This window comes from Apodemus sylvaticus, chromosome 2, assembly GCF_947179515.1.
Source record: "Apodemus sylvaticus chromosome 2, mApoSyl1.1, whole genome shotgun sequence".
Taxonomy (NCBI): Eukaryota; Metazoa; Chordata; class Mammalia; order Rodentia; family Muridae; genus Apodemus; species Apodemus sylvaticus.
In genome coordinates this window covers 186,452,971-186,480,655 of record NC_067473.1, presented here as the reverse complement: position 1 = coordinate 186,480,655, position 27,685 = coordinate 186,452,971, and the positions used below count along the sequence as shown (strand labels likewise).

Sequence of the window (27,685 nt, the reverse complement as noted above, 5' to 3'; positions counted from 1 at the left end):
CCTCTGCATCAGCTCCTGCTTCCTGACCTTTTTGAGTTCCAGTCCTGACTTCCTTTGGTGATAAACAGCAATTTGGAACTGTAAACTGAAAAAAACTCTTTCCTCCCCAACTTGCTTCTTGGTCATGATGTTTGTGCAGAAATAGAAACCCTGACTAATACAAATATATTTCTATTCTTGAATTTCAGAGTTCAAGATCTCCCATATTAGTTATTTTTCATGACATTGAGACCATAAATTCTGACAGAAACAGCTTAAGAGAGGAAAAATTTATTTTGTCTCATGTTCTCAGAGGATAGCTTGGTGAGGTAACTGAATCCACAGCTTTGGGAGCAAATGGTGGCTAACTATTCTAGGGAACAGAGAAAGGCCAGAAGCCAGGCCAAGCTGTGAGTCTCAAAGGCTCACCCTTAGCAACCGCCTCTTAATGGTTCCACAAATTCCCAAAACAGCACTAGTGGTTGGAAGCCAATGAACCAGTGGGCAACATTTCCAGTTCAAACTGTGACACAGCCCTTATGACCTCACTTGACCTCACCCTCCTAGTAAGTTTGTCTCCAGTAGTTGCACTGGAAAGCAGACCTTCCTAGGTGTGGTTTTCCTGGCCTGGTCCAGCCCAAAGCCACTTCCTGTACTAGATTTGTAAACTTTGTAGAACTTTCACAGTTATCTTTTCTGCCATCTCAGAGGAATTATTTTCCTTTTCAAAACATATAAAGGTTACTTACCCATCACATGAGACTGCTCAGTTTCTCTCCATTTAATAGTGGCTGTAGTTACTTTTTTTGTATGTTGTCTTTGAAAGCCCTTGTGGCTCTATAGACACGTATTTCCTATGTATTGCACTGTTTTCTGTTTAACTGAACTGAGACAAGAAGTCACCATGGTATGATCATGAGAAATCTAAAAAGAAATGTATCTAGAACAACATGACAGAAGCGTCCAGGGTGCTACTGGCTGTGATACAAGGTCCTGTATCACTATAGTACGTGTTATTGCTACTGACTATGCTACAACTCTCATCTTAGAAACTAATATAGGGAAACCTGACAGGTGTGATTTCCTTCTCCTTACATAGTATTCTAATATGCTTCTCCACTATTGTGATAGAACATCATGACCAAAAGCAACTTGGGGAGGAATGAGTTATTTCATTTTAGAGTTTACAGTTCACCAGTGAGGGAAGCCTAGGCAGGAACTCCAGGCAGGAGTTTGAAGCAGATACCCTGGAGAAATGCTCCTTACTGGCTTGCTTCCTCTGGCTTGCTCAGCCTACTTTCTTATATAGCCTAGGCATACTTTTCTAAAGATGTTACTGCCTACAGCAGGCTGGGATCCTCTATATGAATTAGTAATCAAGAAAATGCCCCGCAGATATACTCATATATCATTTCAATGGAGGCAATTCCTCAATCGTTCATTTGCTCAATCTTCAATGAGAACATCTTCATTATGGCCTCATGGTCTGCCATATGTGTTACAACTTGCCTCTGTGTGTCTCCTCACAGTTAGCTCTCAGATGTACCCAGTTGGTATTTCTAGTGCTTCTGGCCTTTAGAAGGTTGATGGTTTCCTGATATTTTGGGGATAGGGGTCAGGGTTCTGTTCACTGCTGTAGTCCTGGCATTCTTCTCGCCACCTCCCTCTCTGTAACCTGGTTCGTAAGGTTTGAGCTCCTGTCTTAAAGTCCTTGCGTTGACTCATATGAGAACATACAGAAAGGCCATCACTGTGGGACTCCAGCACCATCCTAGGTTTTCCTCTTGGAGACTGAAAAGAAGAATCACAGATGTTTCTCCTAGAGCTGGAGCTCCTGCTTTCACATCTCCATCAGGAAACGAAGATCAAGAAAATCTGTGACTCCTCCATGTCACCCACATTTTTGTTCCCTGTCTATGCCAACTATGTAAGCAGACATAAACCCTTTATGCCAATATCTGCACAGATACTATTCATAACAGCCATTTGTTCCTAAACTTTTCCAAAATCGTTGGACAAAAGAACAGGTCTGTGTTGTAACTTCATAGTAACTTAGGTTGTGATCCTACACGGTGCCTTGCAGCAGCTCTCCTCTGGAGAACTTTCATTGGCTTTATTGTTAACTTCTTTTCTTTTTCTGAGACAGGGTATCCCTGGCTGGCTGTTACAGAACTGTTTATCCTCCTGAGTGCTAGATTAAAGGCCCTGAGCCCTGGTCATTCTGTGGATTTTTAAATTTGCTTACCTACTTACTGACTCTTTCTCAATTCTTTGCTTATCTCCACCTTTCCCCCACTTCTGTTTCTCTTCCTAATATATTCCTGATACTTTCTTTTTTTTCTTTTTCTTTCTTTCTTTTTTGGATTTTTGAGACAGGTTTCCTCTGTGTAGCCCTGGCTGTCCTGGAACTCACTCTGTAGACCAGGCTGGCCTCTAACTCAGAAATCCACCTGCCTCTTCCTGATAGTTTCATATACAGTCCCAAGATGTAAAAACAATCTAATTGCCTCTGATTCCATCTGCATATCACCAAGGTACTAGGTATGGATCCTACTGCCTTCACCACTCTGGACTGTGAATGGCTTACATTTTATAGTTCTACCAGCTGGAACAGCTGAGTTCGTGCAGCAGAGCAAGAGGAAACTGGTGGGGCTCACACCTTTCACAGTAAAGTTCTCAAATTCATCACACAAAAGTAAGTGGGATTAAAAAGAGGTGCTCCCTTGTAATAAGATATTTTATGACTCAGTTTCAGCATTCAAGGGTGCTCAGTCCTGTGTTGTTGATGCCCACCCACATCCAGTCTCTCTCCTTGTCCGTGACCTAATGCTGTGCTGTTTTGAAATTCGTTGTGAATAGAATATCAATACAATCATCATTATTTCTATCTTAAGAAAAAAAATCACACTTGCCACCCCATAGTTGGCGATTCTATAACAGCATCAAATGCTCAGTTTACCACACTGCTCCTGTTTCAGATTTCAGAGACAGCCGCCTCTGCCCACACCAGAAGTCATTTGCCCCACTCAGTTGCTAGAGGGCTGGAAGCACAGTGTGCTTTGGAGAACTGCCAATCAAATATGCCTGATAGAGCCCATAGTTGTGTTTGCTTTTAAAATGACAATTGGTAACACAGTTAAAAGAATTGTTTTATTCAGTTCGAGGTCTAGGTTTTTTTAGAAGCAACTCTTACCAAATATTTTACTATGAGTGAGTGTTTTCAGTTGTATGAACCACAAGAACAGAACTCTTCAGTCTATCAATATCTTCAGACACTCATCCATTCTGTTAGCCCACAGCATCAGTTATTGGGTCTAGGTTTAAGCTATGCCCTGCCCCTCTAATTTAAATTTAATATTAAAATACTGTCATTCAACCACAAAATCCATGCCTGTCTTCTTATACAGTGTAAACCCCCTTATGGAGAGTCAGGCCAGAGCTTATCACCTTCAGCACCTCAGATATGCACAGAGAATGAATTAATATTGACTGAATTCAAGAGAAGGCTTCCCATTAATTGAGAAAGACAGTATAGGAGGTGGCATCCTTAGGCTGTTCCTGGAGATGATACTGAGTAGATTGTATCTGCATAGCCTTGTTGTTCCTAGGGCACAGGAATCTGGGAAGTCTACTGAAGCAAGAATGGAGCAGTTTGGGAAGATTGACAGTGAGCAGCTACTATAGAGGAGCATAAAAGATCATCAAAACCCACAACCCTAATCCCCAAACCTGGTGGGTCCAGGTACAGTCCAGAACCAAATGTCCAATGGTTAGGTGATACTAACATCAGTTTCCACAGAGTTCATGCCAGTAGTATCCTTATGAATCAAGACAAAGACAGCCCAGATGTCTGTCCACTTGATGATGTGCTGCATCAGTTGGAGGGAGGTTGTTTAGCAGAGAGAATGGATGAGGTTCCCTAGGTGAAGAGGAGGATTCCAGCAGCACATTATTTATGTAAAACATGCAAGAGCTACTGCTTGTGGTGTGACTTTGTTCCTGTGTCCCAGTCAAGGAAGTGTATTGGATTTATCTTCCTTCAGAAACAGAATGACAGAAAGATGCCATTACAGAAGTACACAAAAAGGATGGACTTCTTGGGCTAGAGCTCTACCAAACAGCCCCAAATAAAACTATGTGCCTCTGGAAAACAAATTCTTCACTTTTGTGAGGAAAAAAACCTAGAATGATTTAAAGGCAGAATGTGTTTTTGAAGACAGGGCCTCTCACTCTAGCCCTGGCTAACTTGATGCTCACAGTGGGCTGGGTCCACTTATATCATAATCAATAGACAAGACAGTTCCTAAAGTTATACTCACAGACCAACCTGATCTGGGCAACTCCTCAATTGAGGCTTCTTTTCAGATGACTCTAGACTGTATCAAGTTGTCAATTAGGCTCACCAAGACAGTAGCCCAGGCTGGTCTTAAGTTTGCTGTGATCTTCCTGCCTCAGCCTCCCAAGTTCTGGGATTATAAGCATGAGCTGCCACATTTAGCTATAAAACTCCTTCAGTCATCTCTGGGTTTTCAATAAAAATTAACCACTAAATTGTTTACATTGAATTTCCAGTTCTCTGTGTTGTACATTCTGTTTTGTTGGCAAGATATTTTAGTGTTTTCCCTCCTGTTAACAAGATTTATAGTAGATAGGTGGTAAATAATTCATTTTGTTTTTGCTCTTACTCAGAAAGAAAGAAAGAAAGAAAGAAAGAAAGAAAGAAAGAAAGAAAGAAAGAAAAAGAAAGAAAGAAAGAAAGAAAGAAAGAAAGAAAGAAAGAAAGAAAGAAAACCAGCAGGGCAGAAATATTGTACAGGCTATTCCATTTCTGAATTTTTAGCAGGTTGTATGTAATTCATAGAGAAGGAGTTAAAAAGAAATCCTGTAATTGTTGATCACAGTTAGCTCAAATAGCCCTCCCTAAAAGATAATTAGCTTTTGGAGTGATTCCAAATGGCTTCTTTGTCGCTTATATTTGCAAAACATTTTCTGCTGCTTTGTCCATATCTTAGAAAGTACTTAAAGAGTTTGCTAGTTAGCTGTGTGATCAGAATCATACAAACTAGAAAGCAGTGTTCGTGTCTAGTCTGTGATTTATTCTGTTTTCGTTGAAATTATAACTTAAAAAATTCATCTTAATTTTCTTTAGTTGGTACAACATTGCAGTTCCAGAAAAAAACAGGGAAAGGAAACTTGCAGGGCAGCGTGAACATATGGACCTCACGTAAAGCCCTGCGTGAGTTAGCAGAGAGTCTGTGGACCGGATGTAGCTAGAAATAAAATGTTAGAGCAGTTTTGTCACCTCTCTCTAGTCAGGTTTTATCATGAAAGAGACCAAGTACACACAGAAGTAGGGAAGGTTGCTTATGCTGACCCACCCACTCATTGGGTTTCAGCACTGACTTCTTCAGCTGTCTGCTTCATTCATACCCCTCCTCTCTTCTTCCCCTCTGTGCCTGGTCAGTTATTTTGTTCAAATCCTAAATCATGATTTTGTTATTTAGTTTATTTTGCATAGTGGTTTTTGCATCATGTAATAGTTATCACACTTTAAAATTTGATGAGTCTCTGTATCCAGCCCTATTATCCGTTAATATTATATTTTCCCAACTATGTAATAGTTGTTTTGTTTAATAGTTGTTTCCTTGAATTAGCCTCTTTCTTGGTTACTTTTCCGAGTGCTATGATAAAATTCTCTGACAAAAAGCAACTTAAGGGAAAGTTTATTTTAGCTCAGAGCTTCTGGGGATAACCCATTACGCTGAGGGAGAAATGACAGCAGGGACTCAGGGCAGAGGCAGAGAGCAGAGTGTTACTGCTCAGCTGAAATTCTCCTTTTTAGTTAGTCCAGGACTGAGGCTCAGGAAATGCTGACACCTGCTATTAGGTTGGATCTTCCCACTTCAGTTAACCTCATTAGGATAATCTCATAAGGTACACCCAAGGGCTAACCTAATCTAAATAATTTCTCACAGATATGCCTGGAGGCCTGTCTCCTAGGTGATTTTATATCCTGTCAAATTGACAATCAGCATAACCGCATAATCATCGCATTATCTAAATAGAGTGCCCTGTGGTATATGTCTCTTCGGCTATTCTCTCTCTCTCTCTCTCTCTCTCATTTATTTATTATATATAAGTACACTGTAGCTGTCTTCAGACATTCCAGAAGAGGGCATCAGATCTTGTTATGGATGGTTGTGAGACACCAGGTAGTGCCTGGGATATGAACTTGGGACCTTCAGAAGAGCCGTCAGTGCTCTTAACCACTGAGCCATCTCTCTTAGGCCATTCTTAATTTAACGGCTTCCATTACCATGTGCTTGTTTGGTTTGGTTTGCATCATGTAATGGTTATCATTGGTTCAGTGATTCCTCCCACATCCTGGACATTGTGCCCCTGATCATGGAACATATTCTATTTGGTTCTTATATCTATTCTGTAGTAGCAGTTGGTTTTAGAACTGGTTCAGATTCAAGGTTTAGTTTCTCTTGTAGTTTTTGACAAGACGGTTTCATTCATAGTGTGCATGTCTAACAGGCATATTAAATTCTCTGTCTCTCTTTATAACATTAAAATAAATTAGTGAGCTCTGTATACCTGATTTGTTTGTTTATTGTTTGAGACAGGGTCTCAGTAGGACTCTAGCCTGGTCTCGACTCATGGCTATCTCCCCGCCTCAGCCTCTGCTGAGTCATTTATTTCAAGCAGAAAATATTTTAAGTAATTTTAAGAAGTGGGTGTAGATGACAACGGCCTTGTCTGTGAAGTGTGTGGCTCAGCATGCACCATTTAAGCCATGCAGAGATTTTTCCACTGAACTGAAGGGAGGAGCATCTTACTCCCATTCATGGAAAGCAGCCCACAGTAATGCCACTGGTGGCATTCTCAGGCGACAGCACAAGAACCCAAGACCAAAAAGGAGTCAGTCCTTATTTACTAATTGTTCATTAGCATTTTATTAAGAATTACAAGAGACTGGAGTGGAGGAAAATACCACTGAAGCAGTCCCTCTCCTGCCTGTTTCTGTGTTGGAGTCTGAGTGTCAGCACAGAGTGGTCTTCCTCCCTGGTGATTTCTCACTGCAGAGTTGGAGGGAGAAGAGGTGATGGACGAGATCAGCTTGGATTGTCTGAGGCCTGGAGTGATGGGTTTCAGGCCATGGGACATGTGTTAGCTACTTCTGCTGTGAAGAAAGGACGGAACAAGAGTAACTCAGGAAGGAAACAAGGCATGGCTCGTTGTGTTTCACATACACTCCAGCATGTTGGGAAAGGCATGGTAGCAGGATTGTTGGGCAGCTGACAATATTTTTGCCATAATGAGGAATCAGAGAGAGAGAGATGGCTGGTCAGTCTAGTACTCCAGCACATAGAATAGTGTTTCCCCAAATTCAAGATGAGTCTTACCATATCATCTCAATCTCTCTGAAACATCCTTAAAAACACATCCACATGTATGACTCCTAAGTGATTCTAAATTCTGTCACGATGATCCTCTGTATTAACTGTTACAGAGGATAACACAGAAATTCTGCTCTGGCCTCTGTGACAATCTGAGAATCCTCCTGTGGGGAGGGCTTCTCTTTAGACCTTGTATTCTTAACATTCTTTTCACTTTTCCTGTCATTTCACATGATATAATTTCCATTATTATATTATATAGTCCTTGGAGACAAGGTATAACCTATTTCTATTTAATTGAATATATAATGTCATGGACATAACTAAGTTGTCCATCACTTAGGTGGTGAAAACAGGTTTTACTCAGTAACTGTTGATGATAGGAGGAAGATTCAGAGTCCTCTCTGAAGTCTGATTTGTATGGATGTGTTGGCTTTATCTGCTTGCTGGCAGTTAATTAGGAACCTTTACCCTACAACACTGGAGACAGATGCCTTAGCCTTCCTCATTGTTTGAAGTTAAAGTATGACTCTTGGGTATTGCAGAATGATAATTCTGGGTTTGTTTAATATGTGCATGTGTGCATTTGTGTGAGCCTATGAGAATATAGGATTACATGTGAGTTTAGAGGCTAGAGTTCAACCTCTACCTCAGAATTGTTGTTCACCTCCATTGAGATAGAGTCTCTCACTGGCCTGGAAGTTGCTAAGTAGACTTTGCTGGATGCCATAGAACTCTGGTGATTGTTCTGTTTCTTCCTCACCAGCAGATGTTACAGGAGCCTGTCACTATGCTAAAAGTGGATTCTGGAGTTCAGATTCAGTCATCATGCTTGTGTGTTGAGAATTCTGCCTGCTAAGCCATCTCCTTTGCTCTGGTTCTCAGTTTTAAGGTCTACACAATCATGATCCTAAACCCTCTTTAATACACATTCTAAAAAAGAACAACTTCTCTTCTTAGCCATGCAGTTACTGAGGCAAGCATTTTAATGCAGGTTGGGATAGGCAGGTCATCTTGGGATATGACACTATAAAGCTCAAAGCCTTGTGGCAGTTGCTTACCTCCTAATGCAGAGTCAGATGGATCTGGTCTGTGCTGAGAGTCTGAAGTTTTCAAGGACCCGGAATATTGCTTAATGACTATGCAGGCTAAATGAGTTTAGGTAAACTCATTTTCCTCTAATCCCCAAGAAGATGTCTGAGTGGCATGCCATCTACTTCACCTTAAAGCCTTGTCCTAGGCAGGAAGTGAGGATGAGAACCCACCCACTACCTTTCTCCCATGATGTCCTCTACACTAACAACTATGAATAAGAGATTCGATCACTCTACTGCAAGTATTTTACGTTCTAAAGTAATTAAGTTTAGATCAAACTGCTATCAAATTAAAACATCTGCTGAGATGTTTTAAAATGTATTACAAATTCTGGACAATAGCAAGATGAAACAGTCTAAGAGACAGGGTCTCCTACAAAGCAAGAGTGTGTTTACCATTTGCTGTCCTCAGGAATTCCTTCATTGCATTTACCCCAGGTTCTGTATTTATTTGTGTGATAAACTTAGACATCTTCCATAGGAACTATGTCATACTTGCTTTCTGTTGAAGTCAGCATCCAACATGGTAGTTAGAAGCTGTGAGATACGTTCCTAGGAGATCAGGAATGGTTTGACACCTTTCCCTGTCTTCCTCTCCCAGAAACACCAACAAAGCAGATAGAACTGTGGTAAGTAAATGTTTACAAAATGTGGGAAGTTGTATTTCAAAACTGTTCTCTTTGTAGGTTCCTTACCTATTCCTACCTCCTGGCCTTCAATGTGTGGCTCCTGCTGGCACCCATCACCCTGTGCTATGATTGGCAAGTGGGCAGTATCCCTCTGGTGGAGACCATATGGGATGTGAGGAACCTTGCTACCATCCTTCTGGCAGTGGTGATGGCCTTACTGAGCCTGCACTGTGTGGCAGCCTTCAAGGTAATCTCTAAGAGCAAATAGATTCTCATATTTGAAGACATACCTTATCTGTTATGGCTTCTCCTTTTCTTAATGAGGGTCTGGGTCTAAACCATGTGCATCTTACTCAGAAAACTGTGCAAATCAAGTTTTTCTAATACGTAATAGACATTTAAGTCTTTAGCAGGGGTACTAGACCATGCCAACCTTAATTTTACAATGTCTTTATTTAAAAGATTTATTTTTATGTATCTTTATGTGACTGTGCCATGTGTGTATAGGTGCATTTATGTGTGTCTGTGTGGTTGTGCCATGTGTGTATAGGTACCTGTGGAGACCAGAAAAAGTGGCAGATCCCATGGGGCTGGAGTTACAGGTGTTTGTGAACTGGCCACCTGGGTGCTGAGAGCTTTACTCTGGCAGGTTAGCCACTGAGCCATCTCGCCAGCTCTGTATAGTTTTTTGATAATGTCTAGATACTTTGTAAAAATAAAAGTTTCCTCTTGGTATGGTTGGCTATTATTTGAATGAATGTATTTTATACAATGTCAAATAAATGAAATCTTAATAATACATTTACAAATGTTTAAGATATAATTGAGACTTCATATCCACTTATGTTAGATGGTTTGTTCTCCAGTTAGAAAAATATAAAATTGAACAAAATTATTAAATTAAATCATTTGAAAAAGTAATCTAAGGTTGAAGAAACTAGAAAATGTTGATTGAGAAATTGCCACTACACTGATTGATGGAACACCTCTCACCTTGGGTATTTTTGCCTTTCAACCACAAGTTTCCTGGTTGGAAGTAGTTGATTGGATGTTGTGGTAAAGTGAAAGCAACTACAATTTTTGTTTGTTCAGTGTTTTGAGATGAACTCATGTAGCTCAGTCTGTCCTTGAACTCCATTTGACCTTGAGTTTCTGATCCTCCTGCCTGGGATTACAGGCTGGCTAGCAGCTAGAATTTAAGGAGGAGATTTTGTAAGTTAGAAATCTGGACAGAGTTTCCCAAAAGTCTCTCTGTGCATTCATGGTGACTGCTAAGCCATTTTATGTGTACATGAAACTCTGGAATGTGAGACTTATTTGGGGGTAAGTCTGAATGAATTCTTCCCAATCAAACAGGTTCAGCAGTGGAGGGCAGACATTCTCTAGTGAGAGTTAGCTTTGTATAATTTTTGTTCAAATCATTGGCTACCATACAACCAGCCAGGCATAGCTGAAATGCCCAGAAATCCACACAGAAAACAAAAGCAAAACAAAGAAACAAAAACAACAATTCTAAAGTTCTGACCAAAAGTCTTAGCTCTCTCAAAAGATGCAGGGCTACGAGATAACTCAGTTGTTACAGTGCCTTCCAAGAATGTATGAAGACCTGAGCTTGGTTACTGTGTGACAGATATGTCTATCTCAGTCTCCTGATGGTTTACTCAAGATGAGAATAAATCATAGGCTCAAGTTCTGAGACCTGGAAAGCAAGCCTAGTCCTGGGTCCATAGGGAGGTGACACTGTAACCTACAGACTGGAGCAGTGGGAGTAGCTGCGATGTGGGCTCACTGGAGGCCTGTCATGGGAAGGTAGCCACTGCACTTCCTTGCCTGAAGAGGTGACTCTATTCAGTCCTGGGACTTCTTTTAGCATTGGCTCCTCACCTTATTTTACTTCTTGCTAGCCCACGTCACTACTCTCCAAGTAGTAGACACCTGGTGTGCAGAGATTCCCCACTAACACCTCTAAGTAAGACTCTCACAGTCTCAACAATGAGGCAAGAGCAGAGTAAGAGCCACTGTTGGAAAGTGGTTATCTGCAGATGGACAGCCCAGCCTTGCTGAGAATAGGATTCAGAGCTGCCAAGTAAGATACACCACCCGCAGACAGGCCGACCAAAGAAGGAACACCTTGCTGTTGCTTTTTCCTGTTTTAAGTTATTGAGCTTTTGCTGCCCATGTGATCTGTCACAGCTTTATCCTTGAAGCATAAATTAGCCAACCCTGTGGTAAGAAATTGTTCTACCATAGACCCGTGCGGTTGAACCTGACATAATTCCAGATTGCTAGAAATCAGTTTTCACTTTGTTCATTTTTGTGGCATGTAGATCTCTGTGTTCTAACGTGTCTTTACCTGATGAAATGCACCTCATGTTTGAATACAGTGAGTAGTAAAATAGAAATAAGCTAGAGATGGAGGTTGCAGTTAACAGTGAGTAGTCTCTGTTCATGCTTTGGCCAACTTGTTCCCATTCTCTGTACACAGCACTTTCCCACACATTTCCTTGGTTCATGGAAGTTCTTCTCATGGTATGAAAGGGACCTTCATAGAAGAGTCTTTCTAGGCCATGACCACCCTCTGGGTGGTATGTTTTGGTCCCCTTGGTAATTGAGGCTCCAAATTGTGCCACCAAGGTCCCATGTATGAGATCAGCTTGAAAGTGAGCTCAGCCAGGGCAGCTTTCCAGCCCATCTCTGCCAGCTCTTCCCTGCTACCTTGTTACCTGTGGCCACACTTGAGCCACTGCTTTCTACCTCAGTACCTGACTTACATGGTTGCCCTCGATTAGTACTACAAAACTAGAATTTTATTTATAATCTTTTCCTGACATGAGTTTGAAAGTAAACTTACTTTTTCCCCTAGTACACTGTGAGGAGAGACTTTTCACAGGAGAACTACCCCAAGTCCTAGGAGAAGGGAGGCTAGGGTTCATGATCAGTTTGCTGCTGGCCACCTGTGTCCACTCCCCTTTAATCCCCTACCTGAACCTCGCTGTGAGGCCAGACCAGAGCACTCCTTCCGACACAGCACAATAGTCCTCACAGGGGAGCACAGAACACATACTGTTTGCAGAGTCCATAGTCTCCATCATCTTGAAACTGTCACAGCTCAACTCCTGAAGTACAAAAGGGCTCCTGTGTACAGATAGCAGAGTTAAAACAAAGAAAGCCGCTGACTGCTTCTTTTGTCTCTGTAGCTCAAGACCCATGCTCACTCTAACAGACAGAATGTATATAAAGTTATTGTTATTTACGAACATCAACCCTCTCCCTCACCCTTCTCCAGCTGTCTTCATTCCCAGTGACAGAAAACATCTTTAAGTTCTTGAAGTATCCAGAAAGTTTCTTTGGGCCCATAGTCTGAATATATAGTACATTATGGCCCAGCTGTGGTAGTGAGGGTGAGGCTACCTCCTCACATCTGGACAGGTCAGAAAGCAGAAATGGGACAGGAAGATTACCCAAGGCCTCTACTCAGCAAACCACTGCTTCCAGCTGGACTCTGCTTCCCACTACCAGCTCGGTCAAACACTTGTACATGCTGTTGACATTCCCCATTCAAATCATATAACAAACACTCTCTCAGAAATGTGCAGTCTGTGTATTCAGATGCCACAGAAGGGCAGGGGTGAACTCACTAGTTTAACTGTATGTGAGAAGGTGTAGTAGAGAATGTGTTGAGAATGCCAGCATCATTGCCCATGGTGTGGTTAAAGGAAAGGTGTGTGTGTGTGTGCGTGCATGTGTGTGTGTGTGTGTGTGTGTGTGTGTGTATGTGTATGTGTGTGTGTGTGTGTGTGTGTGTGTGTGTATGCATGCCTGTGTGCGCACAAGATAGAAACTATCCAGAGGCATCTGGAAGAGTCCAGAGTAGAGAGAAATGAAGGCAGCCTGGACATGGCTAGGACTATATTCAAGATGGAGAATAGAGAAGAAGAGATCATAGTGCAGAAAGAGAGAGGGTGAATGAAGGAAGAGAGAGAGATTGGGGGGTATCAGCATAGTGTGAATAGGGAAATAGCCAGAGAGAAGGGGACAGCAAGAGAGAACACAGTGAGAACAGTGAGTACAGCCAGGGGCAGAGGGTATAGAAACAGCAGAGCAGGCTCTGAGGTGAGACAAGCAAGGATGCTGTTGTGGACTTTGAAAAGAAGTATGTGACAAGTGTGTGTGGGTAGGGACTGAGGGATCCTGGAGGCCGGCAGGGCTTTGACATGCAGCCACATGTGCCTGTCAGTGGAGCCATGTGTCCCCTCTGTCAGAGGGAAGGGAAATGATTCCTTTTGGTAAGTAGGAGCTGACTTCACAAGATTCTGAAGAATGCTGGTTTTTATCTAAGCACCAGAAATCCTCCTATAGTCCAGTTTGAGCTCATTTCTAGGTGTATGCACAGCCTGAGAGACCTAACATTAACCAGTTATCTCTGGAAATTGTAGCTGAATGTTAATGAGGAGCTGGAAGAGAGTGGCTAGCATCACTGGACTCACCAACCACTCGTGCTCTTTAAACTTGAAAGATACTATGTCTTTAAAAGTGCTTGAAAATTTATCAAAAGTTGATTTTCTTTTAAAAAGCAATTCATTTTAAGGGCACTGAGACTGAGTTCAGGGCCTCCTGTGTATACATCTTCATCCCTAATTCTCTTGATGTTGTTGCTACTGAGTCTTTTCCATTCCTCTGTGGTGAACAGTGGAGCAGGAAGCATTAGAAATGCATCTTTTTATTCAGTGGCTCTCTGAAGACCAGAGGCCAATAGCCAAGCCTTCCCACAGCTCCTCTGTACTGGGGGTGATGGCTACATCACATGTGAAGCTCCTTTCCCTCCTTCCTCTGCAGTCAAAATTACAAATCATATTTCCAGGGTCCCGTGTGATGTGGTCTGCTTGTTCCTTGGCTATCCTTTTGATTTGGGCCCACAGGAGTTTTTCCACATTAATTAAATAATTTTCTTTATTCTTTGCCTCCATGGGGCAATCACATTGGCATAAATCTCACTATTTAATAAGCAAACAACCTACCTATTGCTCTGATGCTTATGTCTTAGTTGGAAGACTCACCAAATGTCTTAGTAGAAGAATTAGAATGCTGTTTATTACTAACAGAAGTGTTCATGCATCACTAACAGATTTATTTCTTTTTCTTGACTTGTATGCTCTGTGATCGTCAGTGAAATTTAGTGTCCACAATGAATGCTTTGATTTAGTTTTGAAAGGTAATCTTCACTTATATATGCATGTGTATCTGTGTATGTGCAGGTACGTAGACATACAGAGGACAGGTTAATAACTGAGTATATTCCTCAGTCACCCTTGCTACCTTATTTATTTATTTATTTATTTATTTATTTATTTATTTATTTATTTATTTATTTATTTAGAGGCAAGTCTCTTACTGAGCCTGGAGCTCACTGGCTAGATTATCTGACTGGCCAGCAAGCCTCACGCCACTTCTCACCACCTACCAGCCTTAGGGTTACAAGCACTCATTGCTGTGCCCAGCTTTAGACCTGAGTGTTGGAGACCAAACTCAAGTCCTCATGCAAACACAGAAAGCACTCTAAGGACTATACCATCTCCCTAGTCCCATAATCTTCTTAACACCTGATATTCCTCTTTATTTAATGAATCATCATTCTATGGAACTAACCTGCTACTGTGTAGCTATGTGTCTACCTATCATAACTTTAAACTTAAAAGGTCATAGGTTTTTTTTTTTCTCCTCAAGCCATTTATCCCTTTCTGTTTCCACTGGAACATAAAGTTTTATCGAAAGGAACACACATTTTTTTCATCTTTTTCTCAACCATGAAACACATAATTATGAATTGCAGAGATAAAAGTAGTAAAAACAAGCATCTGAGAATGAAAAGACTCTTGTGTTGCTTATTGAATTGGAAAATATGAGACCAGGATGGATTGCCAGGCTCTTTAGAAGGTGGGTCCATCCCTCGTATCCAGACGGGTAGATGAACACAGCATGGGGAGAGCCACCCTAATCAAAAAGAAAATATGCATTCTTATGTGTACATTGCTTAAAGAGCAGAGTCATTGGAAATCAACTTTGTGATAGGAATCTTAGTGCTTCTGTCTCTGTTCATGCGCAGGATAAGTTCTATAGAACTTTTTTGTCACTTACAGTGTATTAAGGATAAATGAAATCATATTCAGAGCATCTCAGCAAGATAAGCTAGAAATAGAAAGTGCCGCCTGTATATGGCACCCTGTCTCAAATCCAGCATCCCTCATGAGCTGCAGAGTGAGCCCCTCGGCCTGTTTCCACAGCCTTTTCCATCCGGGTGCATTCTACTGTCCACCTGAGCCAAGAGTCCAAGTTTCCTTTCTGTGTCTGCTCTTCCCCACCTCCAGCATATCTTTCTAATTCACTTCAACTATACTGAGGACACTTTTCCCCACCCTCCATGTCATTACCTCTGTGCCATAATCCTTTATTGCCTAGATTATTGCCCTGCCTTGACTGGCCTCCTCATTTCTGCCTTGTTGGTCCAGCCTGTTCCCAATTCAGAATTGTGTTTTTCATTTTGTAGAGACTGACATTCCCCCCTCCTCTCGTGTGTGTGTGTGTGTGTGTGTGTGTGTGTGTGTGTGTATACACATGTGCCTGTAATTGTGAAGTCAGGATGTGCCCAGGTTACTACAAAACCATCTGTTAAATATCAGTGCAGGGAGTCAGTGTCACCTGTAATACCAGTTTCACTCTTTACGAATGGCTGTTTCCAAAGTGACAGCATACCCAGAATAATAAAGACTGTTTCACCTGCTTCATTGCCGGTTTTAGAGCAGAGATCTGACAGAGTCCCCAGTGCCCGGTCATGTGATTGCTACAGCAGGCACCTTTCCTGGAAACATCTTTTCTTATTTTAGAGACATGATTTCATGTAGCCCAGGCTATCCTAGGGCTTCTCTGAATGTAGCCCTACACCTGCTAAGATTACACACAAGTTACCAGGCCTGGATCATGGAAGATTCTGGTGGATGGACTGAAGGGTGGAGGAAGGAGTCCTTGGAGCTTCAGAAAGCCAGTATGTTGTTCCTGCAAATAAGCGATTGCATTTGGACAGAATCTTGTAGAAGACACGCTTTCGTATCTGCATTTCATCTGGCTCTGATTTACAAAATGACTTGACAAGTTCAAATCTCCAAACTGGCTTGTAATCCATGAGTCTGGCATTTGGTATTGAATGATGATTAATTGGGAAGAGCATTTACTAATGTTGCCTTTCTTGGAACTGCCCCGGAAATTGTTTCAGGCACCACAGGTTGCTTGGATTTGAGTGACTGGCCAGTAAACTTGAGTTTTCATAGATTTCAGTTCTCATCAGACCAGCGGCTTCACTTGAAAATAATTGACCACCACTTGCTAAGGAAACACATTACCGTTTGTTTTCTATCTAGAATGTTTTTCTCTTAGTACCTTCCAAGCATTACCCAAGAAAACATGGCTCCCACATCAGGACTGTTGGGTCAGTTTTGTTTTCTAATGTCAGACCTTGCCTCTTAGAGCGCCTCTCACTAAACATACATGTTAGAGATTCAGATTATTCTGTTTGATGAAGACAGACCCTTTGATGGGTGCCTCTTCCTTGCTTTGAAAGAAGAGAGTTGATGTGTACTTGTCTGAACTTGGAAAATTACAGGTGTTGGAAATCATTTTAAATCCTGAAGTCTTGTTCTCTATCCTCTGCCCCGTGTCATTAGTCCAGTAAATCTAAGCTCTGGTAAGTAAGCTGTTTGAACCCACAATGAAAGGTGAGGGAAGACTGCCAGGCCAGTCATTTGTGAAAGGAGCCCATTAACTGCCTCTGTGAGAATGAAATTATCCCTCAGGCTTTTACCATCACTTACCTCAGAAGTGGGAAAACAGGGCATGTCCCCTGCATTGCAACATATCGTGGTAGAGAAGACATTTGATCCCGGGTGAAGACACTGGCTGGCACAGAAACCAAAATCTACCTTATGAGAACTCTCTAGAACTTCAGTTCCATGCTTGAATCCCAGTGTCCTTTTTCTTTAGTGCTTAGGAAAGAGGATTCCCACCCAGTCTTGAAGTCCATGTAAAGTAATCTACCATGTGGGTAAATTGTAAGACAAGAAAAGCTTGTCTCTTTCTTAATGGAAAGATGTTTATGGCATTCTAGACTGGAGGGTGAGAGTTGGGGTAAGCTGGGGTAAGCTGGTTTCTGCTTATTAGAAGTCCCTGTACACACATGATTGGTAGGAAAACATTTCTGACAGCTTCACACATCCATAGGACAAAATCACTTAGAAATACATTCCTGGTCCATGCTCTGCCTGTTTCCGCAGGCTCAGCAGAGGCCATCCAGTCACCAGCCTGCTGCGTTAAACTCATTCTTGTTCCTCACTGAGTCCTTACAGAGAAAAGAATGATTAACTGTTCTCCCTTTCTCTCCCTTCCTGAGATACTCTTGAGAAGTTAAGTTTGGTGACCTTGGATTTGGATTGTTCTCCTAAGACCAAGGCATGGTCCCTGGCCTGATGTGCTGATGGGACCAGGCTGAGCTCTTAGGTCATAGATCAGGTCACAGGGACTTTGACTGCACTTGCTCTTCCTTTGCTTTTGGTCATTATGACAGGATTAGTCTTCAAGGTGGCAGGCTTAGTCCTTGTTGTGATTATCTTAGTCCTTGAAGTGATGGGCTTAGTCCTTGAGTTGATAGGCTATAGGATCAAATGCAGTAATCCAATCAATGATGGACTGAAAGTTTGAGAACTGAGGAAAACAAACTTTATTTTTTTCAAGTGATTACCGTGGGCATTTTGTTACAGCAGCAGATAGCTGACTAACACAATAGCATTCCAGTGTCATAGTCATGGCCATTCTGCCAACCAAGCCTATTGTTAAGTCTAAGCTTCTGAGAAACAGGCACTCTCTTCCCACCCCTGTCACACATAAGACAAGATTAATCTACCCACATTTGTTCTCTAGCTTCTCATAGGCAGGCACCTGTGACTCAATTCCTGAACCATGGGTATCTGATGAAGCCCCACTGTACTCCCCCAAGTTCATCTTTATTTCTGAGTCCTTTTCATCTGAGATTCATCTGTGTGAGTAAACCCTGATTTTAAATCACATTACATTCCTAGAAGAGCCATGCTCAGCAGTTTGTAAATCATTGAATATTGAAGAGAGAAGAAAAAGGAGGAGGAGGAGGACAAGGAGGAGGAGGAAGAAGAAGATGAAGAAGACGACGACGAAGACGAAGAAGAAGAAGAAGAAGAAGAAGAAGAAGAAGAAGAAGAAGAAGAAGAAGAAGAAGAAGAAGAAGAAGAAGAAGAAGATATTTCAGAAGGCTATTGTCCCTGGGCTTGCTCTCTCTGTGGTCACTAAAATTAATTTAATTTTTTTTTTACTTGCTTTGCAAAGAAAAATTCTACCATAGTGTTTGATTTGCCATGCCAAAAGTAATCATTTTCCCCCACAGTCCTTTTTAGATTTTTTTTTTTTGTTGTTGTTATTCAGTTACCAAAGTCAGTGAAATCTGCCTTTAGAAAATTGTGTGTGTGTGTGCACATGTGTGTGCTACTTCTCTCCTTCTACTACATGGATCCCAACTATCAAACTCAGGTGGTCAGGCTTGGTAAAAGCATCTTCACTCATTGAGCCATCTCACTGGCCCAGCATTTTATGTCTTAACCATCTGTAGGCAGTGAGCATGTGTGTTGTGTGTCTGGCCTCAGAGGCTGGGCTTCAGGAGAGTAATGGATCATCTCAAACGATTCCTTGATTCTCTCAAGCAGAACATGTAACAGGGCGCATGTGCTGTGTAACCTGTAGGATTGCATTTATCTGATGCCCTCTGTAAGGCACTCTAAGGAATGAAATTTTCTATACTTTGCAGCACCTCATCTGGCTTCCTCCACACTGATGCATCTAACCTATGGATGAGGCTCCTGCCCTGACATTTCTTCCTACACTTGACTTTGGCTGTAGCAGGAGGACAGGATTTGTAATTAGTCAACTTCAGGTGTTTTGCTTTAAGAAAGAGTTCCATGGGCTGGAGAGATGGTTTGGTGATATTATTTTACAGAGGATTACAAAGACCTGAATTTGGATTCCCAGAATCCACATGAAAGTGCTGGTAACCCCAATGCTGGGAAGCAGAGCCAGGTAGAGCCTGTGAGCTCACTGGCCAGCTGCCCTAACCCAAGCAGTGAGCTTTGCTGTTCCTTAAAGACTATCTCAAAAGCAGGGTGAACTGTGGAGGAAGACACCAATGTGGAACTCTGCCCTCTACACTATGCCTCACTGGTCAGCACACATGTCCTCACATACCTGCACCCGCATACACAACACACAACACACAACACACATACACACACACACACACACACAGAGAGAGAGAGAGAGAGAGAGAGAGAGAGAGAGAGAGAGAGATGAGTGTTTTGCTATTGTACTGGCTGGTTTTATATGTCAACTTGACAGCAGCTTAGCGTCATCAAAGAGGAAGGAGCCACAGTTGAAGAAATGCTTCCATGAGATCTAGCTGTAAGGCTTTTTCTTAAAAAGGGATCTGTGGAGGAGGGCCCAGCCCACTGTGGGTGGTGCCATCCCTGGGCTGGTGTTCTAGGTTCTATAAGAAAGCACAGTGAGCAAGCCAGGGAGCATCCAGTAAGCAGCACCCCTCCATGGCCTCTGCATCAGCTCCTGCCTCCAGGTTCTGGTCCTGATTTCCTCCAGCAATGGACTATGATTTGGAAGTATAAGCCAAATAAACCCTTTCCTCCCCAGCTTGCTTTTTGGTTATGGTGTTTGGTTGCAGCAATAGAAACCTGACTAAGATAACCTTGTAGCCCAGGTTGGACTTAAATTCTCAGTCCTGCTGTTTAAACCTCCAAAGTCCTGGGATAGCAACTGTACACCACCATGTCTGGCTTTCAGCCCTTAGTCTGAAACCTTTACTTCCTAAGTGGATTGACAGATAAGTGTCAAAATCCACAACCTGAAGTTAAATGACAGCCCTTATGTGTTCCTGCCACCCTTCTGTCTTCCACCAGTGCAGCTTAGCAGGTGCTTCTGATAGCCCGAGGTATGGCATGGTCTGTGGCTCACAGAGGGCCCTCCTTACACATGGAGCAGACCCTTGGAAGATAACACATCTTGTCACCTCCTTCCATCTCTAATTTAACCCTTTCTAAAACAATGCATGTAGCTTTCTACTACTTGCTTTCATGTTCGTTCAAAACCAAAGCTGGGGATGAAGAGCCATCCCAGGCTTCCGTGTGTCTCGCTAAATTACTGGAATATTTTCATTCTAATTATGTAAAGATTTGTTTATTAGCATTTTCTACTTTACTGACTTCCCTTAACTCCTTCTGAGTGCTTACTTAGCTTAGAGTAAATGTGTGTTTTTGAACTTATTATCCTGTAGCTTACCTTTGAAGATATCTGCCTTAATTTAAAAAAAAAAAAATTCAACAATACATTTAAACAAAAATTTGACTTTACATTTCCAAGTAAAGTTTTAAGTTAGCTTATACTCAGAGTAAGAGAGTCTGAGCACTTTAGCATTCCACCTCATGTAACCCTGCCGTGTAGTCGTATAATTGTACACGTGAATGAGGTAAGAAGGAGCATCTCAGGAGCCAGTGTTGGCCAGAAAGTTTAGACTGTTAATTAAATACAAATCAAACACAAAGCTTTGTTAGGAAAAAACAGCCAGGGTTCAAAATCAAAGACCAGAAATCCAAAATGTCGGTTTTGAATGCTGTGATTAAACCTGCCTCCGGCTCTGTTCATTATGGGATCTGGCAGTGCCTTTTGGCCAAGAGTCTGGACTGGGAAAAAGCTGTGTTTAAATTGGCTGAGAGAAGGCATGGAGTTATGCACTCTCCTTTTGTCTCAGAGGGGGTATATTCTCTCCATTCATTTCCCCCTTTAAATTTTTACTCTGTGAGCATTCACAAAGAAACATCAACACTCTAGAAAATCAGGAAATTATACCACAAGCCTGAGCCAGGTGAAAGGCAGGGCAGCCGACTGGTGTCACTGGAGCCACTCTGCCACAGTTGATCTCATCCCACTAACAACACGATAGGAGAAGAAATAATATGCAACCTGAGGTCTGGAGTATGCTCATGTTCTAAGAGACCATACTTGACCCTCCTTAGAGATCTGTCAGGGGCCCTGGCTGGGTGTGTAGAATGAGTGAGGCAGCTGTAACCAGCCCCCAGGAATCAGCTTTGAAGTTTGTGTTTGTGTGTGTTCACACACAAGTACATGTGGAGAACAAAGAACAACTTTGTCATTCTTCTGGCACCAGCCACCTTGTTTTTTGAGACAAGGTCTTTTACTGGTCTGGAGTTTATCAAATAGGCCAGGCAGGTTCCTAGTGAACTGCAGGGATCCACCCATTTCCACTTCTCCTACATTGAAACTACAGGACGCGCTACCACATCTGGATTTTTACATAGGTGTTTGGGATCCAATTCAGATCCACACGCTTACAATTTATCAACTAAGCTATCGCCTCAGACTCCGTGTTTACTGTATTTATACAATACTATACATTTTTATAGCTTCACTGATTTTAAAAATAAGAGATTTAACAAAAGGCTAAAGCCTTAACAGGAAAGCAGTGATCAGTACATGCAAAGACGGGAACATGTCTGGTCCTTCAGCTAACCTCTGCCAGACTGTTTCCCTGAGCATGGGCACCCGCTCTGATGAGGTTCCCCTTTGGCTGTATCATAGCATGGATGGGATATGCACATAGCTCTCATTTTTATGTCTTCCTCATAAAGCCTAAAGGGTCCACTTACGGCGCTCATGCTAATGACTACATCAAATCACTTTGCAAGACCCCAGCTCTGAATGCCATTATCAGGTTAAATTTTCATACTCTTAATAATTTTAACATGAGCCTTGTGATTAAACTCCTACATGACTTTGTAGGAATGATCAGTATTCAATGTCTAACAGATTCTAGGCAGAAACTGTGCCATAGACAGGTAAGCCAGTCATTGCCAGAGAGCGGCAGAATCTGGAAAGGCTACTGGGATAAGAATGTAAGCAGTCATCCAGTACTTGACTGGTAGTAGCATCACTGGGTCCTTAGTGCAAAACAAATGGAACCTCTGCCCCAAGCAGCTGTGCTATTCTGCTCTCCTCTACCCAGCTTAAACTGTTGCAGTCTGGAAAGTGTCTTTGTTTCTGAAGTGGAGTTCTGAGGGTAAGACCGATTTCTCAGCCACCTGACCCAGTCCCTTATCTCCATCCATCATCAATAGCGTTGCTAAACATAACAATGTGATATTTCAAACGAACCAAAGAGTTAGATCTACTAAAGTGGAGAATCAGAGATGGTTTTCATATGGATTTTAGCTTTTGAAGGGCTGAAAGTAAAAAATCAGCTATCTTATACAGACCAAAGCCACTCCTGAGCAAGGTTCCTCTCTCACTTCTTTGGCTGTCGACTGAGTGCCTTGGTTAGAGGTAATGGGCTGTAAAATAGCAGCCTGGTCTGCCTTCAAATTCCCGCCTTGACTTCCCCCAGTGAAGGACGATGATTTGTATGTATAAGCCCAATAAACCCTTTCTTCCTCTAGTTTGCTTTTGGACAGAGTGTTTTATCACAGCAACAGAATGGAAACAAAAACAGACAGCCTGAGGCTTATAGCACAATCAACTAACTGGCTTCTCATTCTTTCTTCTCTTTTTCATTTTTATTTGTCAATTTTAGGAGAGCCTAGAAATAGGTACACATATATGGATATGTATGTGATATATACACATATAACATTCCACTGCATCCACCTGATTTGAAAGCTACTAAAATAACCTTTATCCCTTTTCTTCTATGGAGTTAGATTCCTTCAGGTCATTGCTAACAGAAAGAAATCATTTGAAGGAAACTGTTCAAATTATATAGAATCTCTCGGGGAGATTTTATTACTCTGTTTGTAGTAGTTTATAAGACAAAGTTATTTTTTGTCTTTTATTTATTTCTATTTTTTTCCACTCCAGATTTTATTCCCCACCTCCTGGTCCACCCTCCAACTGTTCCATATCCCATACCTCCTCACCACCCTCAGTCTCCAAGAGGATGTCCCCACCCCCAACTCCCCACCCAACCAGACCTCTAAACTCCCTGGGGCCTCCAGTCTCTTGAAGGTTAGGTACATCTTCTCTGATGAACCCAGCCCCAGCAGTCCAGTGTGTATATGTGTTGGGGGCCTCATATCAGCTGGTATATGCTGCCTAGTTGGTGGTCCAGTGTTTGAGAGATCTCAGTGGTCCAGGTTAAAAGACAAAGATTTTAATAAAATTCTAGTGACAGATCTTTTACTTTGCATACTTAGAGCATGTTGCAGTTCCTAGTAGAGAATTTTATTTATATTTGAAGTACTCTCTTTTTCATTTCTAGGTATTAAAAATAATAAACTACTTTAAATGCTTATGAGAATCATTAAAGATACAGTATATGATATGGAAAGTTCTGCTTGGTTTACTTTGATTTTTATCAGCATGTGTTAATTATATATAATAATGGATTTCATTATATCATTTCATACATTATATATTTTAACACAATTACCCCTCTATTATTTTTTCTAGTTCCCCTCCCTCTCTGCTGATCTTCCCATCTTCTCATACTCTTCTGTTTTCCTGTTTTTATTTTAATTATTTCATTAGGGTTTCTTATAGGATAATGAGTGAGGGGTTATATACAGGAGTACAGACCGATTACCTGTGACTACACCATCATGGAAATGCCTCTTCCTCCCCTAGAAATCCCTGGTTGCCTATAAACCTAGTTATTATCTTGAACATTTTGTTTGGTTTTGAAACACAGTCTTACTGTACAGCCCAAGTGCAACAGCATCCTATATACTCCGCTGTATTTTAACTAAAACTCTTCAAGCACATTGCATATAACACATGGAAATACAATTCCATCTACGGAGTCCATTACAATATCTAAATATAAAAGCAACCACTTTTTCTTCTTTTTTAAAACTATTTTTATTTTTTTTATTCGATATATTTTTTATTTACATTTCAAATGATTTCCCCTTTTTTAGCCCCCCACTCCCCGAAAGTCCCGTAAGCCCCCTTCTCTCCCCCTGTCCTCCCACCCACCCCTTCCCACTTCCCCGTTCTTGTTTTGCCAAATACTGCTTCACTGAGTCTCAATTTTTACATTTAAATATATTTTGATAATATTCTTCCTGCCCCAAAATTTGTCCAGATCCTCTCCTCCTCTCTACCCACCCAACTTTAAGTTCTTTCTTATAAAACAAACCCAAAACACAATGCAGCAAAACTCCCAAAACCTAGAAACAGAATACAATAACACACAAAAAGAAAAAAAAAACAAAAAAAAACAAAAGCACCAAACTGTAACCAAATAAAAGTACACGAAAACTTGGGCTGCCCATTATTTGCTGATTAATACTCCTAAACATGAGATCTGCTGGGGAGCAGTTGATATACCCAGTGTCATTTGCATTGGAGAAAATGCCTTCTCCTAGCAGGTATAGATGGCATTCCATTGCTAACCCTTACCCTAGTAGCTAGGCTTACACCCATTCTTTTTTTTTTTTTTTAATATAACAAAGTATAAGATACAATAGAAAATATCTCATTAAAGTCATACAAAACAGACCAGCAGGGAAAAGAGCCCAAGAGAGGACACAAGAATCAGAGGACAACTTGTTCACATACTCAGGACTCCCATAAAAACACTAAACTGGAAGCCAGGATGTAAACACACAGGACCTGGTGCAGTCTTGTGCTGGCACTGTGTGTCCTGCCATGTCTCTGTGAGTTCGTCTGAGCTTTGCTCATGCTGTCTTAGAGAACCTTGTTTCCTTGGTGTCTATCATGCCCCCTGGCTCCTAAATTCTTTGTACCTCCTCTTCTTTTTTTTTTTTTTTTCTGGTTTCTATGTCATTTTTTATTCGATATAATTTATTTACATTTCAAATGATTTCCCCTTTTCTAGCCCCCCACTCCCCGAAAGTCCCGTAAGCCCCCTTCTCTTCCCCTGTCCTCCCACCCACCCCTTCCCACTTCCCCGTTCTGGTTTTGCTGAATACTGTTGCACTGAGTCTTTCCAGAACCAGGGGCCACTCCTCCTTTCCTCTTGTACCTCATTTGATGTGTAAATTATGTTTTGGGTATTCCAGTTTTCTAGGTTAATAACCACTTATTAGTGAGTGCATACCATGATTCACCTTTTGAGTCTGGGTTACCTCACTTAGTATGATGTTCTCTAGCTCCATCCATTTGCCTAAGAATTTCATGAATTCATTGTTTCTAATGGCTGAATAGTACTCCATTGTGTAGATATACCACATTTTTTGCATCCACTCTTCTGTTGAGGGATACCTGGGTTCTTTCCAGCATCTGGCAATTATAAATAGGGCTGCTATGAACATAGTAGAGCATGTATCATTATTACATGGTAGGGAATCCTCTGGGTATATGCCCAGGAGTGGTATAGCAGGATCTTCTGGAAGTGAGGTGCCCAGTTTTCTGAGGAACCGCCAGACTGATTTCCAGAGTGGTTGTACCAATTTGCAACCCCACCAGCAGTGGAGGAGTGTTCCTCTTTCTCCACACTGGGTTCCCTGAGCTCTGAGGGGAGGGATTTGGGGATTTTTTTGGTTTGACTTGTGTTTGTTTGTTCTTATTTTTTGATTAATAACTTCATTGGAAATTAATTTTTAAAAATTGTAATTACACAAAGATTAAGAAACATTGCAAATACTAAGAAAAGTAAGATTCTTCCCAATTTACTGAGTTTTCATAGTGTTGTTTTTTAATTTAAAAAATTCGCAGCTTCTCCTGGTAACCCATGTCTAGGGGAAGCTAACAGAGGATTGTTGTATGTCAAAGCCAGCCAGGGATACAGAGAGAGGGGTGGGGGGAGAGAGAGAGAGAATCTTTTCTCAAACAAACAACAAATAATCAACCAAATCAGCTCAAGTAAAAATCTGCTTTAGTTTGAGAGGTACCAAGAAACTTATAATTCAGATGATGCCCCGCCCCCACTGGCACCTTCAATTTTACCATCAGAAGAGCATTTCTTGTATGCAAAGCTTACTGCTGTATCTTAGTACCTGGCTCTGCCTAAGTGCTTTGCCTCTGTACAGTCCTGAGGCTATGGAGGAGGAGTGAGGACAGGTTGAACAGCATCTTCTTAGGCAGTGCTCAGTGATCACTACCAACTGTGCCCATTTCAGATGTCTGTGGTGAGAGGTATGTATTGGGCAGGCCAGCACCTCTAGGCAGGTCGGCAGGTCTTCCTGTGGTCAGTTTAGCTCTCTGATGTGTCCATTTGGTCCTCACTGAGAACCTGAGGGTCAGATGGTGGCTTGATGTCAGAGGCCCAGTTGAGTAGAGATCCATGTGTTCTTTCCCTGTTGTGTGTTTCAGAGGCTGGAGCACAAGGAAGTGTTGGCCGGCTTGCTGTTCCTCGTGTTCCCGTTCATTCCAGCCAGCAACCTCTTCTTCAGGGTGGGCTTTGTGGTGGCCGAGAGAGTCCTGTACATGCCTAGGTAATTACCCTGACTGGTTGAACAAGCCCTGGGAGCTCTAGAGAGACAGTCCTGTGTAAGACAGTATTGTCCTTCTGAGCCTTGGTGTCATTCCCCCCCAACCGGGAGAAGGTGTGTGGAGCAGGTCTGCCGTGCACTGCAGCTCTGAGAAGCTCACCTGTGGGGAACAGGGGGTCAGACCCTGTTTGCTCTTGCTTGTGTGCTATAGCTCACAGGCTGAGAGGTAAAAGAAAGCTTCACAGTTGAACAGGATTTATGACTTCTTATATTCAGGATATAAGCAGCAGTGACTTACCATACTGTCATTATCCTAATGTGTTTTATAACTGTGATATTTAACACTTGATGAATTTCCCAGTATTACTGTGTTTAATATCCTCTTTATTTCCCCCTTTTAATTTACAAAGCAGGAATTAATCTTTAAAAAAATTATCTTTAGGGAAAATTATTAAAAAAAAAAAAAACAAGAGATATTTAGCTGCGGTTTATAGGCTGCTGAGCATTGCAATACTGTCCTTTGTTCTAGCTTGTGTGTCACCTTATTCAGTGTCACTGTCCCAAGGCCAAGGCTGCTTTTCCAGATGCATGGAATGTCACTGAATCAGGAGACGGTCTGGATCTGACATTGACTAGTCATATGACCTTGAATGGGGTATGAAGCCTTTTTATATCAGATTTTCTCATTTTTAAAAGGGAAAACTTGGTGGTATACACTTATAGTCCCAGCACTTGGAAAGCATGTCAGAAAAATAAGGAGTTCAGGGTCACCCTTGACTAGAGTTAGCCCAGGCCCAGCTTTGTAAGACAGAACATAAATGCTAACTGGTCTCAGAGCTAAGCCGAGCTTAGCAGGGTTTCAGACTGCCGCTTTGCTTTAGGTGGTCTGATTCAGGTGAAAATAAAACTGCATTATAAAGAAAATGTTAGTATTTCCCAGAGCAAATGCCTGCCTCTGAGAACCAGCCCAGATTTATTCTTGTCAAACTCAGTAAAGAGGCTAAAATCATCCAGAAGATGACTGTCCTTTCCTCTCAGAGGCC

General features: G+C 41.8%; 1 protein-coding gene across 3 annotated transcripts in view; it reads left to right on the top strand.

Moving 5' to 3' along the window:
• Nucleotides 1-27,685, top strand: part of Tmtc1 (transmembrane O-mannosyltransferase targeting cadherins 1) — a 211,626-nt gene that overhangs the window by 98,769 nt on the left and 85,172 nt on the right. For all 3 annotated transcript variants that reach the window (XM_052175329.1, XM_052175330.1, XM_052175328.1), the window contains exons 8-9: nucleotides 9,163-9,352; nucleotides 26,524-26,645. In XM_052175329.1, coding sequence (XP_052031289.1) covers nucleotides 9,163-9,352; nucleotides 26,524-26,645 — 312 coding nt within the window. The remainder of the gene's footprint in view (nucleotides 1-9,162; nucleotides 9,353-26,523; nucleotides 26,646-27,685) is intronic.